This window comes from Amblyomma americanum, chromosome 2 (assembly GCF_052857255.1).
Source record: "Amblyomma americanum isolate KBUSLIRL-KWMA chromosome 2, ASM5285725v1, whole genome shotgun sequence".
NCBI lineage: Eukaryota > Metazoa > Arthropoda > Arachnida > Ixodida > Ixodidae > Amblyomma > Amblyomma americanum.
This window is the reverse complement of record NC_135498.1, coordinates 28,811,177-28,826,951: the sequence shown is the minus strand read 5'-3', so window position 1 is coordinate 28,826,951 and position 15,775 is coordinate 28,811,177. Positions and strand designations below refer to the sequence as shown.

The window sequence follows — 15,775 nt, the reverse complement described above, 5'->3', positions numbered from 1 at the left end:
AAAAATGATTCCCCACGCTGTCCAGTTGTCTCAGCAGCAAGCACTGGAACTTGTAATGTAAGCAGTGCACGAGGCGCGACAAGTGACGCCCGTCCTTCTAGCGGGGGCAGTGAGAAAATCGATCAAGGGCCCCGATAAACCCGTAGCGGCTCATAACTACAGCAAAGGGAACAGACACAAAAGGTTGCCGTTCCTGCGCCAGTGGATTTCACTATACTTCGGTCGTTCAAACACACCGGCATGTTGCTTCACCCTCGAGCGCCCCCGGCAGTAAATATTTGCTGTAAACTACATAAAAAAAAAACAGAGTGGATACCGCCTGTGACGGAGCGCAGTGTCATGCTTGCGAAGCCAGCCAACCACTGCGCACGTCTCCTGCGCCGCTGCCTATCACACGCCTCTTCATACGGCTGCGGTGCTGAATGAAGTGCCTTCTCTTTCCCCGCCGCTCGTCTTGTTTACGCCGTCATCGGGAAATACGTGGGCAACTTCGTAGTCGCTCCGCCGGACCACTCACACTCATGTCCACCCGCACTCACATTCACTCACTCTCACTCATGCCCACTCACTCTCACTCATCACGGACGTTAGTGCGAATGAGGTGTAATGAGTGCACTCCTCGTTTGCCCATCATACAATTCTTTTTTGTTTGTTTGTTTCTTTCTTTATTTAGCTGTAGTGCAAATGCGCCGAGTTTTACAATCACAGCACGAGACACATGCCCCGCCGCGGTGGCTGAGTGGTTAGGGCGCTCGACTACTGATCCGGAGTTCCCGGGTTCGAACCCGACCGCGGCGGCTGCGTTTTTATGGAGGAAAAACGCTAAGGCGCCCGTGTGCTGTGCGATGTCAGTGCACGTTAAAGATTCCCAGGTGGTCGAAATTATTCCGGAGCCCTCCACTACGGCACCTCTTTCTTCCTTTCTTCTTTCACTCCCTCCTTTATCCCTTCCCTTACGGCGCGGTTCAGTTGTCCAACGATATATGAGACAGATACTGCGCCATTTCCTTTTCCCCAAAACCAATTATTATTAAACACGAGACACGACTTGATGCGCTTCGCCCAGTCGTGTCTCGTGTTGTGATTGTAAAACTCGGCTCATTTGTACTACATGTTTTGGAATACCCCAGCTGTCGCCTTGTTTGCCTTTCTCTGTTAATACGTATCTCTTTTTCGCTCCTCAGGTTCATGCAGGCCAAACTGCCTCGGCTGCAGGTGCTTCATGCGCACTACGTGGACATGCTGCGGATTCTGAAGGCGGTTACATGGCTTCGTCAGCGGCACCCGGTTACGGCTTGGCTGGACAACGGAGAAAAGCGGCGCTTGGGAGGTGGCGTTTTCCTTGAAGGCAGGCCTTGTCTTGGCTGCTACCGGAGGACCTTCGTCGGCCTAGCAAAGCCTCGCAGCAGTGTTTGAAACGACATCGAGAACACAGTCTCCAAAGTTGTAGCGCGTGCGCCCAGCGATCCCTCTGTTTCGACTTGTCATGATAGGATCGTCTTGTGCCATCTGTACATAGCTCACACTGCTCGGTATTGCAGCAGTAAATACGTTTTTTTTTCTTCTACGCCCTCTTTTTCTGTGTGCGTTCGCTGAATAGTATTGAATGCACGAATTCTGTTTCCCTGTAGTGCGTGATCCAAATTTGTTTTTGTTTCCTGGACACTAAAACAAAAGAAAACGCATAAATTACTGTGCCATTTACTCCTGCTTTAAGCACCTCGAGGCGAAACTAGTTACCCAAAGGGGGGGCATTTCGCACGGAATTCTAGCGCCATTAGCGAATGTGCACGTTGCCGTCTGTGCGTCTATCGGCAAGGGATCTGCAGGACACCACTGATCCATGCAGTGCATAAAAGGAAAAGATAAAGAAACACGTACGGGCAGTCAATGTGGTTGGTGCGTAAGGGAGTGCGTTAGCAAGTGGGCTCCGATTTTCTCAGCGCATTGACTCGTAGTGACCTCTTTGTGCAGTCACGCTAACTAGAGCCTGTGCCAGGGATTTGTGGGACACTCTGTACGCAGCTGCGCCATCTAGTGCGAGAGGCTGACAGTTTAACACGTTAACAGGAAGGCTGCTTGACATGTTCTCCAAGTTTTAGTCCGATAGCACTTATAGTGGCCATTCCCGCATTTAGCCGTTGTGTGTTTGTATGAAGCCGGTTTTCTGGCAGGCTGCCCACCTGCCCACAGTGTCAGGCGACAGCTCAGTTAATCGTGAGAGGCTGTTCGCGAAGAGCGACCTGGATTGCAATTCATGTCCCACCGATGGCAGCACCTGCCACAGAAGGGCAGTGGCGCATCGCTTGACCGCTGCGCCACTGTGCCAGGAGTTGTGGGAAGGCTCACAGGGATCTATGAATGTAGCGAATGATCAGTTCCGCATGTATGGACATTAATCCATTATCGTTATCCGAACAACTGCCATCCGTGAACACTGCAGGGATCTGAACACCGGAACCGAAGAGAAAACCAAACTGCTTGCTCATCTGATTCGCAAATCGACCGTCACTCTTCAAATCATCTGGGATATTGTCCGATTCGTTGAAATGCGATGTCGAGTTGGATCAAACGTTTGATAAAGCGCCATTGAGCGTAGGCTTCAAACCGGAGATGCGTTCAAACTTGGGCTCGCACGTGCAAGCGGCCGCGCGCTCTTGCGTTTGAACTGTGTACGAATCCCGCTCGGGGCCACAAGTATGGTAAGTTATTTTCAGCTCCACGCTCTGTTGGGCATACATCGGACGCCGTTTTTCGTTCACGTAACCGTTCTAATGCCAACGCATTAATAAGCGAAAAACGTTACTGTATTGCATCTGAAAAGCAGGATGCAACACCGGTGCATTATCGCAGCAGTTCCGATGGCTCCAAGTCCAGCTTTCTCGGGAAAAATATTGAAAATTGGAAAATTGTGGGACACTGTTGTGGAAATATTGAAGGCAATGGTCCATTACCCTGATATGTAGCAAAATCTTTATTTTAAAGTGTTTCCGTCGACCGCATCGAACGGTTAAGACTGCCCGCTTTTGACGATAGCAAAAACGTGAATAGAAAAAAAAAAGACTGCCGTCGGGTGGTCTGCTGACATATTGATTGTTATAGTTAAACCTTACATTATATGAAAAAATTGCGTTCATAAACGGTTTCCCGCTCCAAAATGCATTTGTCGAGAATTGCTTGTACGATGGCGATGAGGCCACCATGGTGCATCATTTCTGGCTGCGATGGAAATTCACTGCCATCTCTAGAAGCCCCGTTAGAAACAGACGATGGCCCAGGTCAGCTTGGAGCATTTCTTTCTAGGAAGGTCACCTGCCCCCGGTGAGGTCGTCGCGTTCAGTTTGCAACAGGAACGTTTTGGCGGGCTAGTTGGTCAAGCATACCGTATCGAACAGTGCGAACACAAACACAAGAGACAATGAAACAGACGAACACTGTGTTTGTCTTATCGTCTTATCTGTAAGACATACACTTGTAGTCCTATCGATAAGATCTTGCATGCGGTTGCCTTTGAGGCGGAGTTGCATCAAGTGCTTTCGCACGTCCTACATTGAAACCCTACAATTTTTTTTATAAGGGGAGCCCGCTCACAACAAAGCTTCTCTCATTGTTCATGACTTTTTTTCACATTTGTCCTTCTTCTTCTCGCTCTTGTAGACGCGACAAAGAATGCGAGAATGAGACCAGCGGCAGCTGGGATCCACCCATCACTTCATGTCACTTAACAATCGCACCGTGATGACGAAACGCCATGCGGTCCAGTTACGCCGGGCGATCGTATTTTATGTTTTACTGCTACAAACGATACGGTGATGGGGTCCGGACGCCAAGATGTGGAGCGCCCCGAAAGCTGGAGAGAAAACGATGGCGCAAAACTTGTCATCATGTTTTCGGAATAAAAATGGAAAACCGACGCACGCATGCTCGATGCGCGAAAAGTGAATTATACTCCGTAATTCCGCATCTGGCCCCATTAGGTGTCCCACACTAGTGTATGCCTACTAATTCTCAACTCTGGCTAGTGGCAAGATCGCTCCCGCTAGGCGGCACTGCATCCTATAACTGCGCTAATTTTTGGGAGGATCGAAACTAAAAGCGCAAACCAGGAGGCTGGCACTGAAGAAGCTGGTGCTCTGCCCTGCTATGGCAGAGCCATATACGTCTCTGCTTAGGGGGCGCCGGGCCTACTGATCGAATTATTCGGGACAAAGAGGTCATCCCGCTCCTGTGAGCGCAATGCCACGGTTGCCCGCATACGCTCTCATGGTTTCCCGCACACATGCGCCGTGCAATTGTGGCAACATTGATGGAAGGACACCATTTGCTGAGTGCCTACATGAACGCATCACGACCTCGACTGCAACGTGAGCGTCGCTACTGCCGGCGCCGAACAGGAGAAAAATTAAATAAACATCCAATAACGCTACCTTAAACGCGAATGCTGACTTTTAATTCCATTGTACAGCAAAAAATAAAGACGCATAACATTCAAGTAAATGCGATAATTCCAATGCTTTCAAAGAGTTGTAGCTCTACGAACGAGTAATGTGGATCACGCGGAATATATGAATAACAGCGCACTGAAAGAGCCGAGTACAGACATTAAATGAACTCCCTTTGGAATGTATATCCAGTAGCAGCAGTCTGAAAATTGAAAATTTTTCATGCGGCAAACAAGCTTAAAATTTCCAGGGAATGCGGAGGCAGATCGTATAGCCCGAAGTCTGACGACCCGGGAGATCAACACGACCGCCCCAGACTCGGACCCCCAGAGCTAAGCACTGACCATGTACCATGCCATAATTAACTTTTATAAGGGTAGAAGACGGATTTATCCACCTCCGCATGCGGACCTTACCAAAGCACAGGCCACGATGCTAAGAAGGATCCAGACTCGATCCATCCTAAGCCCCCACAGGTTATCGTTTATTACGGACGAGGAGTATAACCCTGCATGCCTAAAACGTCAGAAATTGGCATCCCAAGATCACATAATATGGGGATGTGAGGTCAATCAAGCCTCGACCTCGTATGCTCCTTCCAGCTCCCTCTGAAGAGAGCTGGAATCAACTGCGGCTGAAGCAGGCGAAGACAACACAGGATGCGCTCGTTAACGGGGCCTTGGAGGTCAGCCTTGTATGGGGGTCACACTGAGGTACAGTCGCCCACGGTCTACAGATCCTTGGCAATAAAGTTGTTTCTCTCCCCACAACTGGTAAGAGCTCTGAGAAGTGGAGGTGAATAAATTTGGAACGGACCCATCGGCCTGGACCGATCATAAACGGTTCCCTAGTCCCCAGATGCAAATGGCTGAAAGCAAACCTATACATGGAGGAGGAGGAGTAGGAGGAGGAGTGAGGGGCGGAAGGAAGAGGCGAGACGTGCGACGAAGTTAACGAGACGTCGAAGTTTGCACTAGGAAGCTAGGCGCAACATAAGGGGCGAAGCTAGGCAAAACTATTTAAATCCTTTTCACAACGTGTCTTCCTTGACTGTTGCAGGCTCTGCGTTGGCGTTAAGGTTGAGAATGCTTTGCTACATGCCTGATCATGCAGCCGCTCCAAGAAATATGAAAGCAGAAAAGCGGACATTAAGGAGGAAAGCATTTTTACAGAGCAGGAAAGAGCGAAGGTACACGGAGAGCGTATACTTCGAGTGTGTGTCGCTTTGTGAGAGAAATGTTAACGCATCGTGTGATCTTTCCACTAGAGTACTTCCACTCTGGCATAAAATAAACCGGAGGCCAGCACTTCCTTTGCTTCATGTCTTTGAAGGTGTGTGCGCAATTGCGGACTGCATCGGATTGATTTAAGACGTACTTGAGGCTACCGGGCGCCGAGCAATCGGAGGCGGGAGATTTTTTTACTTCGTCGGAAAGCGAAATGAAGCATCATAGTCTCATACGCTGCAGAAAAACGTCCCAGTCGCATAAGCACAATGGGATCAAATCCGACACGCGACTTATGGCTTGGAAACGCAATCGTCTTTTTTTTTTCGTCCTTTGTTTAGTATTGACGACGTAAACAAAACCGTTTCGAAGAGGTTTCCAGCTTTGTTCGCTCCGTTTCTATTCTGTCAAGTTATCAGGAAACAAAAGCTGCGCGCAAGAAATCCTGCGCAAGTGAGACTTCTTTGTTGTTTAATGTCCGCCTGTAAAAACAACCCACAACCACTATTTAACGTAACTAGACCATCGCCTTCCAGTACATTATGTCGAACGACCGTGACATCATCTTGTTATATCTTCTTTTTGGCGCAGCTTAGTCCCTTTTTTAACTGGGGGCCTTAAAAGCAAAGAAATAAAAAAATGCGTCGTCGCTCGACACTTATGGGACACGCATAAAGTTTAGGTGTCTGCAGAAGCTGCAGTGGACAATACGGACTGCAGCTAGCAGCCAGCACAACGTTGTTTCTCGTGATTCACTCTCACGCCTCATTCAACGACTCCAGCGGCTGCTTTTGGGGGTAAGTTGCTCGCTCGAGAAACTCTTCTTCCCTTATTAAATAAAAAGAATTGCTTACGAACGTAAGTAAAAATTATCTTCACTTTTCGTTTTAAAAATTATTGAGGCGAAGGTAGGTGCACAACATGGAAATCATTTTTCTAAATAGTCTCGTCCATTCTCAATGCGATTGGTCCATCCGGCCACAATCTTGCGTATTTTATCCGAAAAGGCGGTTTTCGATTAGCCGTCAAGCCCTCTCGTCTAGGTTCATGGAAAATCGACGACGCCATAACGCATTTCTTGAGCGGCGCATACAGAAAGAACGCCTACTCTTTCCTGTGTTCGTCTCGTCGTGTGCGCAACGCCATACCAAGAAAGCTATGCACCAACTCGCCCAGCAAGAAGTTCTTCTACAATACAGATGAAGGTTGGACGGAGCGAGACCTGGACTGCATATATGAGGTTGTTCCGGTACCTCAAAACTCAACTTGGAGGTTTAAGCGGTACACTCTAAACTCGAATACGCCTATATAAAAGTAAAAAAATGAGTAAGTTCCTTTCTTTATGCAGTTCAGAGTAAAAAGGGAGTAAGTTTCTATTTTACTCCCTTCTGTTCCGAGTGTATGGCGAGCCGTGTGTGGGCGTGCGTTGTGGTGCAACAAGGACCCTTTCTTGCAACTTCTCAGCAATGCGTCGTCTGTGCGCGCATGCATGCACGATACTGCCGCCTGCGCACGCATGCGTTGAGCTGGCACGGCCGAGGTCACGCATGCGCAGTTTGATATCCATCACGTCATTTGTCTTCCAGTTTTTCCGCGTAAATACTTCCGCACCGATGGCAGTTTGCACCAAGGGGGAACAAATTCGATTTCCATGCTCGGAAGGGTGTGAAATGGGCTGAAATTGATCGCAGAGTTTTATCACAATACGGGGCGAATGCTTAATCACGTGAAAGTGTTCAGGTGAAAGGCCAAAAGAACAAAAAATTCAAGACTAAGCCACGGGCGTGTAAGGTTGGGCTAACCGTTTTTCAGGGCTCGAAAGAACGTGCACTGGACCTCTACGTGGAAAGGTGGTCTACCATCAACAGCGACCCGCCGCAGTGGCTCAGTGGTTAGGGCGCTCGGCTACTGATCCGGAGTTCCCGGGTTCGAACCCGACCGCGGCGGCTGCGTTTTTATGGAGGAAAAACGCTAACGCGCCCGTGTGCTGTGCGATGTCAGTGCACGTTAAAGATCCCCAGGTGGTCGAAATTATTCCGGAGCCCTCCACTAGGGCATCTCTTTCTTCCTTTCTCCTGTCACTTCCTCCTTTATCCCTTCCCTTACGGCGCGGTTCAGGTGTCCAACCATATGTGACAGATACTGCGCCATTTCCTTTCTCCAGAAACCAACTATTATTATTATCATCATCATCATCATCAACAGCGAGAGGTACAGTGAATTGTTCAGACAGCGGGCTGAAGCGAGCGGTTCGCGTCAGACGCCGAGGTCTGCTGTCGTAGAAAGTGTTCTGTTTGAATGACACTACACTGCCGCTCACTGGTCGCCAGGACGTTAATCCATCAGCAAGCTGGGTTTTGAGATAGTGGAAAACCCTCCCTATGTTTAGCCCAGCTCTCGCTATCTCTGAATTTCATCTGTCTGGGTATGGGCCGCTCAAAAATGCTTTTTGAGGTCGTCGATTTTACACAAATCTATATAGACGTGCGTGAAGCGGTGCAAAAGTGTCTTCATGACCAACCGAAAACCTTCTTCTTGGAAGGAATGAGCAAGCTTGTGACCAGATGGACCAAGTGCATTCAAGAGGGAGGAAAGCGTGTAGAAAAATGGCTCATATGTCGTACACCTATCTCTGTGAAAATAAATTGTAGAACAAAAAGTGTAGATAACTATTGACCTACCCGCGTACTTTTATTCAGTCTTTCAACCGCGCTGTTGCGGAGTCCTGGAAAGCCTTGCAGCTCTTGCACTGCTGACTGTCCTTAATTTACTGGTCATCTGCGGTAGCGAAGAAGTCAGTTTTTCTATGCTGTCGCACTCCTCAGACACGTACTAACTGATGGTAAAAGGAATAAGGCTCAAATATTACATAGTTTCTACTTTGCTAGCAAGATTTTCGCAAAATATTTTGCGGTAAAATGCTTAGTCGCGTAGTAGATGTTTGACATTGAATTTGAACTGTGCTGAAATCGGATATCAAAACATCGCCAAGTATTAGAATTCTTCACAATCACGCTCTTGTGTAAGATTAACGATGACTGGCAAATGAGTTAAATAAGGAGATGTTAAGAGCCCCCAAAATTTTGTCCTTCTGTCCCTCGGTAGCAGTGCGCGCCATATTTTGGTTATTTACGAAGGCGTATCATGGTCGTTTTTGTTTCGGGAAGAACAAGAGTGCAGTACTAGAAAATGGGACTAGATGCATTTCCTAATTTGGTCCCATGCGCAGGACCGGCGGAAAACACATGCGTCTGCTAACTTGAACACCTTGTGTAATGTAATAAACGTCATTACGCAAAACAGCGCCAGAGTCTCTCACACATTAGTGGTATATTTTGTGGAAGAGAAGCTTTGTAATGAACCGAATTAGCACTATGTATTTTTATAGGCACAGATAATGTTTTAGGTGCGAAAATAGAAAAATGTTGGTTGGAAACCTATTTTCGAATTTACACGAAGGCGGCTCAACTACGCACGCGTCGCAAAGAATGCGGATACTCCACATTCGAAACACGAGTACGCCCATATGGGAGTAAAAAAGGGTGTGAACTGCACTAGAGCAAGCACTTTTATAAAATGAATGGCGCAAGGGGACAGCTTACTCCCTTTTTCCTTCTTTCGGTTTAGAGTGTATCAATACACAGCAGGAGTACATCGCGGGAAGCAGTTACTTGAACTTTGCCGTTTTTGAGAGCCGTACAAGACCAGGAACCCTGTCCAGTTACGGCGCACGTTGCTGATTCGGCGCTACTGCGCATGCGCACATTACCTTAGCTACTCTGCGCATGCGCAGCAGCTCGTACATGCTCGTAAAAAAACCTCTTTAGTTATATTATTTACAAAATTACGCGTAAGGCACGTATATGTAAATACGGAATGCTGATTGGTCAAATCCTCAAAATTTAGTAGACAGTGGCGCCACTTGCAGCGTTCATACGAACTACTCAGGACTGGTGAAAATGAAGAAAGAAAAATTGCTGTAGTATAGTAGTAGTAGTAGTAGTTTATGCGAAATAATAGTAAAAAGGAAGGAAAAGATTTTTGCTAGACGCCACGGGAAGCACCTATAAGCTGGAGCAGCGGAAATAAAGGGAGTGTCAATACATATATATTTTACCACACTATTCCAGCACTGGGAACGCTATGCCCGTGAGGTCACTCGCTACCCATCTATCGACATTAATGCATTATGGCATGAATGAGATTTTCCCGATATTCCTGTTTACTGCAGTTCAGTAATAAAGAAGGCTGGATGCATTCTGGTCAGTCCGGGTAGTTCGCGTTTGAATACCACAAGGGTATCGTCTCATGCTCTTGCAGTGCCGAGAAATGCATCTCAAGTCCATTTGCGTCATCATGCTTGCTGTGGTCGTGCTCACCATGGCCCAAGGTAAGGCCTCTGGAGGTGACAGTATATCACGCCTTGAAAGTGGTCCGACAGAAAACTGCTCTTACTTCACAAATCCTGGGTGCGTCACATGCACTCCCAACAAGAGAAGTAAATAACCACAAAGGATTGCACTATAGGAATAATAATGAGCACGCTAACCAACGTGTGCTAATCACGTACAAGAATGAACTGTATGACGTCATCAAGGTTACAATGAAGCGCTGCTTGTTTGAGCTTATATGTTGTGTATTAAAGAGGTGCCATTCCTGGAATCATCAGCAGCCCGAGTTTTCCAAAAGCAATTTGTATAAACAGTCAATAAATGCCCCTCATCAAGTTCGAGACTTTTCCTCTACACTCGTGCTACGCGCCTGCTTCTGCGCTCTGAGGCCTCTGCTATGTCCGGTTACTGCGTTTTGATGTCGGCGCACGTTAAAGATCCCCAGGCGGTCCAAATTATTCCGGAGCCCTCCACTACGGCACCTCTTTCTTCCTTTCTTCTTTCACTCCCTCCTTTATCCCTTCTCTTACGGCGCGGTTCGGGTGTCCAGCGATATACGAGACAGGTACTGCGCCATTTCCTTTCCCCCAAAACCAATTATTATTATTATCATTGTCGTTCCTTGCACATGGATGTATTTAGTCAGCGTGGTTCGTCGCGTTTTGCGTGGTCAGGTTTCTCTGCCGCTCTGATTCTCCCTCTCTCTCTTTGACATGTAACGTGAACCAACTGTGCATGCGGCGTTTTTCTACGGTAGCGGGTCGCGCTATGCTAAAACTGTTTTATAGGGGGGCTGTCTTGAGGTGTCAGAAGTAAGAAAAAGAAAGGTAATAAAGTGGGTTCATGGACGAAGATTTTAGGCAGGCCCAGGAAAAAAGAAAGCAAATTTCGGAGCAAGTGTGTAGTTCCGTTGTTGCGTGAAGCCATGCCAAGTAATTCGCCACTGGATAAAAAAAAATGCCCGTGTGTTGATGGAATTACATAACGAGGCCGGCCTGATCTCGGGGACCACAGGCAACGACGCAGAACCTTGACAGCTATCTCTGCGCAAAATTGTGGTGTCATCAGCATATAAAAGACATGCAGAAATGTTAAGGCATTTAGGGAGGTCATTTATGTACATAAAAATAAGTAACGGATCGAGTATAAAGCGCTCGGGAACCGCAACGTTAGTTATTTTAGGATGAGAAAAACAGCCAGATACATATACTACTTGCTCCCTATCTAATAAATATTGCGAGTTTATGTAAGCGCAGGCGAAGTAATGCCAACAGCTGGTAATTTATTAAATAATATATCGGTCAATTAATCCAAAACTTTTGGATAAGTTGTGGGGACCTGCCCCGCAGTTTCCCCTTGCGGTTGGCTTTCCCGCTGTGCACCGTCCCACAGCATCGCCTCGATTCGGGGCACGCCACGTGACTCTCCCTGGTTAATGTAACTAACAAGAGAGGGCGACACGAGTGCGACAGAGTGCGTTGTTGCTGCGCGCGCGGTAGAGCTCACTCTCTTCGGCTGGGATCGTCGGCGCGAGCGGACGTGCCGATCGCAGCTCCGCCCTTCGCCAGCGAGGCGAGGAACTAACTGGTGGGGAGACTTGCTCCCGTATCTTGTCCCGTCCGGCCTCGGAGTATCCCTTGCCCTAGCGTGGGCGAACATTCGCTCGTAACCTTGCTGGTGCGTCGGACGACCTCGATTAATTAGCGTGTTTTGTTGCTAGCTGGCGTTATTGTTGCTGTAGCAATAGATTCCTGTTTGCGTCAGCCAGTGTGTCGTTCCTTTGTTACCTCAGAGCAAGGCCCATGGTCGGCGTGTGGTATGGCGGTTTTGAACAGTGTCAACCGCGGTTAAGTGGGAAGAACGTAATTATCTCCTCGATCAAAACCCCCCAACGTCGATGAATAATGCTGCGGCCAATTTACCAGTCTCAGTGGCGTATTTAACGTGACTAGTGAACAAGATTACAGGTAGCTCAGGCGAAAAAATAGCTCGGAACCCAAACAGAATTAGAGGCAAAGTATTAAATTTGTTCAGTTAATTTGTTAGCCGTGATTTGAACTGTTTATTATTATTGTACTGAAATAATACAGACAGTCGTGACGGCTTCATATATAGAAAATATTTGTCTGCCACTTTTTTATGAATTGAAATCATCATCATCAGCCTGACTACACCCACTGCAGGGCAAAGGCCTCGCCCATGTCTCTCGAATTAACCCTGTCCTTTGGCAGCTGCGGCCACCCTATGCCTGCAAACTTCCTAATCTCATCCGTCCACCTAACCTTCTGCCGCCCCCTACTACGCTTGTCTTCTCTTGGAATCCCCTCCGTTACCCTTAGAAACCAGCGGTTATATTGCCTTCGCATTACATGCCCTGTCCAAGCCCGTTTCTTCCTCTTGATTTCGACTAAGATGTCAGTTATGCGCGTTTGTTCCCTCACCCACTCTGCCCGCTTCCGGTCTCCTAACGTTACATCTATCATTTTTCTCTCCATGGCTCGCTGTGCTGTCCTTAACTTAAGCTGAAGCCTTTTCGTTAGCCTCCACGTTTCTGCCCCGTAGGTGAGTACTGGTAAGATACAGCTGTTGTACACATTTCTCTTGAGGAATATTGGTAACCTGCTATTCATGATCTGAGAGAACCTGCCATATGCGCTCCACCCCATTCTCATCCCCAGGTGGTCGAAATTCCCGGAGCCCTTCACTACGGCGTCTCTCATAGCCTGAGTCGCTTTGGGACGTTAAACCCCTATAAACCAAACCATTCTCATCCTTCTAGTTATTTCCCTCTCATGATCCGGATCAGCTGTCACTACCTGCCCTAAGTATTCCTTTACCAGTTCCAGCACCTCGTTGCCAACTGTGAACTGCGGTTTCCTTGCTAGACTGCTGAACATTACTTTGGTTTTCTGCATGTTAATTTTTAGACCCACCGTACTGCTCTGTCTGTCTAACTCATTGATCATGATTTTCAGTTCATCTGCTGAGTGACTCAACAAGGCAATGTCATCAGCGAATCGCATATTATTTAGCAATCAGTTTATATAAGACTGGTTAAGGTTATCGAGTGCAGGGCTTGTATTTTCACGGATAAGTGTGACTGAACGCTTCATGAGAAGACGCAGGATACAGAAAAAACCAAGGCAAGCGATAGTGTTAGTTTTGACATTATATCAAGTAATCTGAGCTGGCAACATGAATTGCTTCGATGAATTGCATTAGCAATGCTTAATGTGTTGTCGCATATGCCGTTACCAGGTTGCTTCAATGTTGTAGAAGAATTAATTTTTGACCTGTTTAGAAATGAGCTGATAATTTTCCACTGCTTTTCGATGTTGCTGTACCAGCGCGTGAAATCTCATTTTCATAGTAACTACGTTTGGATTCCTGAAGCAATTTTCGCATGTGTGTTCGTATAGAATAAATGGCTGCTTTATAGTTTTTTTTTGTAAAGCTTATCTTTTTTTCCCGGTAACACATGAGAATAATAACTGTGGTCCAGGGACTACGGGGGTTTCTATATTTATAATTTTGACTAGTTACAGTCATGCTTCGTTGGTGACTATGTTGGAGAAATTGCGGAACCCTGTAATAGAATCATCATCTGACATTACTGATATTGAATAGTCAGTTCTGGAAATACAACTCAGCCAGAAATAAGCGAAGTCTGTTCATGTTGGATGGCGGAAAACTGAAATTTCCTGTCTCTAAGAAATTCTGGATACTATCCCCCCCTTTCCCCTTAAAAAAAATTAAAGTGAAAAATATGCATCGTTACGCAGGCTACGGATCCGGCGTCAGTTGCAAGCCATCTTTGCCGTGTCGTTACCCGTGCGAGCTTGGCATCGAGACTCCAAGCATGTGCGGAATCTGCGTCTGTCGTGAGTCTATTACGAGAACTTAAATTCGTAGGTTGCTGATTGGTGCTCTGCGCGCCATCGAGGCTTATAACTAACCGCCATTTTAGCATTCTCTTCTGTGATATATCCAAACACTAAAGCAGGAGTAACGGATTAATGGGGTTGTCTGAAAGTAATTGTCATCATAAGCAGTTGCAGTTGACACGCCTCGAAAATACTTGCCGGAAGAAATACGCCTCATTGATTGATTTCTTTACCTCCAATGACAGCTCATTAAGGAGCGGCGGGGGTAATGCGTAAGGATAATGAGCAAATACAGTCAAGAGAAGTTATCAACCTCCTAACCTAAGAAAGCAGTCCGAATAACTAGAAAATTCATCCTCACGCAATGCTAACGGCTACAACAGAACGAGTCAGTGAAGAATCAGAAATTGTCGCTGTGGAAGAGAGAAGATAGTTCAGGTTGTATGACGTAGGCGGAATGAGTGAATGGGAGAAGATTCTATAGTCGGGTACAACTCAAGAAGGAAGCGGCAGACGCCTCTCAGAGGAGCCTCTCCAGCCAATGGCGACGACCGATTCTGCCCCGCTCCCCCTTGACCGATTCCTTTGAACCCGTCAGCGTGAAATCGCATGGGGTTGAGATGAAAGGGAAATCGCCACGGCTGATTAAGAAAATTGGTCGATGCTATTGGCTTGAGGGCTTCTTTTGAGGGGCATCTGCCACTTCGTTCTTGAGTTGTATCCGACTTTAGTTTTGCATGGAGTATGCCACGCTTATGTGCCATTGGGGGATGTATTATACTCGCGGTCAACTTGCTGTGGCACTGCATCAGAGGCTAGGCAGCAATGCAAAGGCGACGGGCATTTGCTCCCGTGCCTTGGGGAGTGGGCTACCCCAGCCCTATCGCCCACGCACCGTCTCTCCAACTTCACCCCTAGCCCAATCAACGAACAGCCCGCTCCCCATAGCACAGGGACAAACGCCCGTCTTCTTCTCTTTCCTTCCTAGCCTCTCTGAGGCTTTTCAAAAAAGGAGTCGATGGGCGCTTCCATATTGGCCACTGGGCTGTGCTCGTAGTACAGGAAGACTTGAGGATTAAGCTCCCCCACGCTCCCCCTACATCTCCTTACATCTCTCCCTACATCCCGTGAAAAACCGAGTTATTAATTTATTAGTGTGACGCGTGCGAGCTTATGGAACGCTTAAGTTTTCCGAATACTTTGCTCTTTACCACTAAAATCTTCAACAGTTGTGGAAGTCAGAGCTATAGCCTACCAGTAAACGACCTGATAATCCATTCGTACACAGACAGTTTCTGATTCGCCTCCACCCTTGAGACGTCCATTCAAGATGGCCGACTAGACATCATAAGCCTCAGCCAGTCAGGAACCGGTTCTGCCAGCGAAAACCTGTTTGGGTCCGGTCGCTGGTATGGTCTTACCACTCTAGATGTTTATAAGGGAAGCATGCCTTGCTTGTTACCATACGTGCTTCTGCGCTGCAGAGCATCTTGTCGGCCGCAACCAGGCTGCTAAGGGACGAGACCATTTTCTGGTCGTTGCACTTATTGAAGGATATCAGCTTTATGCTTGTGTTAAGATTACCAAGTCCAAGTTTCCTCCTTTTCCTCCCTCGCACAAGTTAGCGGCAACATTGCGCCCCATATGAAATATTTAAGAAGCTGGTAGCCTTCACCTGGTAGGGGAATTCATTCTTTAAAATGTCAAAATTTTGTTTATTAGGCAAGACCCCGAGAAAATTGATTCCTTAAATCACGGTGCGGACAAACTTGCTACCTGCCACATGTTAGTTACACGAGCTTCGCAAAATTCCTATTGGCGAACTGTTTGCG

At 47.3% G+C, this 15,775-nt stretch overlaps 1 protein-coding gene across 1 annotated transcript in view; it reads left to right on the top strand.

Annotated features, from left to right (window-relative positions):
• Positions 1-6,338: 6,338 nt before the first annotated feature.
• LOC144118425 (uncharacterized) overlaps positions 6,339-15,775 on the top strand; it is a 30,746-nt gene continuing 21,309 nt past the window's right edge. The window contains exons 1-3 of the mRNA XM_077651365.1: positions 6,339-6,465; positions 9,989-10,058; positions 13,842-13,940. Coding sequence (XP_077507491.1) covers positions 9,998-10,058; positions 13,842-13,940 — 160 coding nt within the window. The 5' untranslated portion in view covers positions 6,339-6,465; positions 9,989-9,997. The remainder of the gene's footprint in view (positions 6,466-9,988; positions 10,059-13,841; positions 13,941-15,775) is intronic.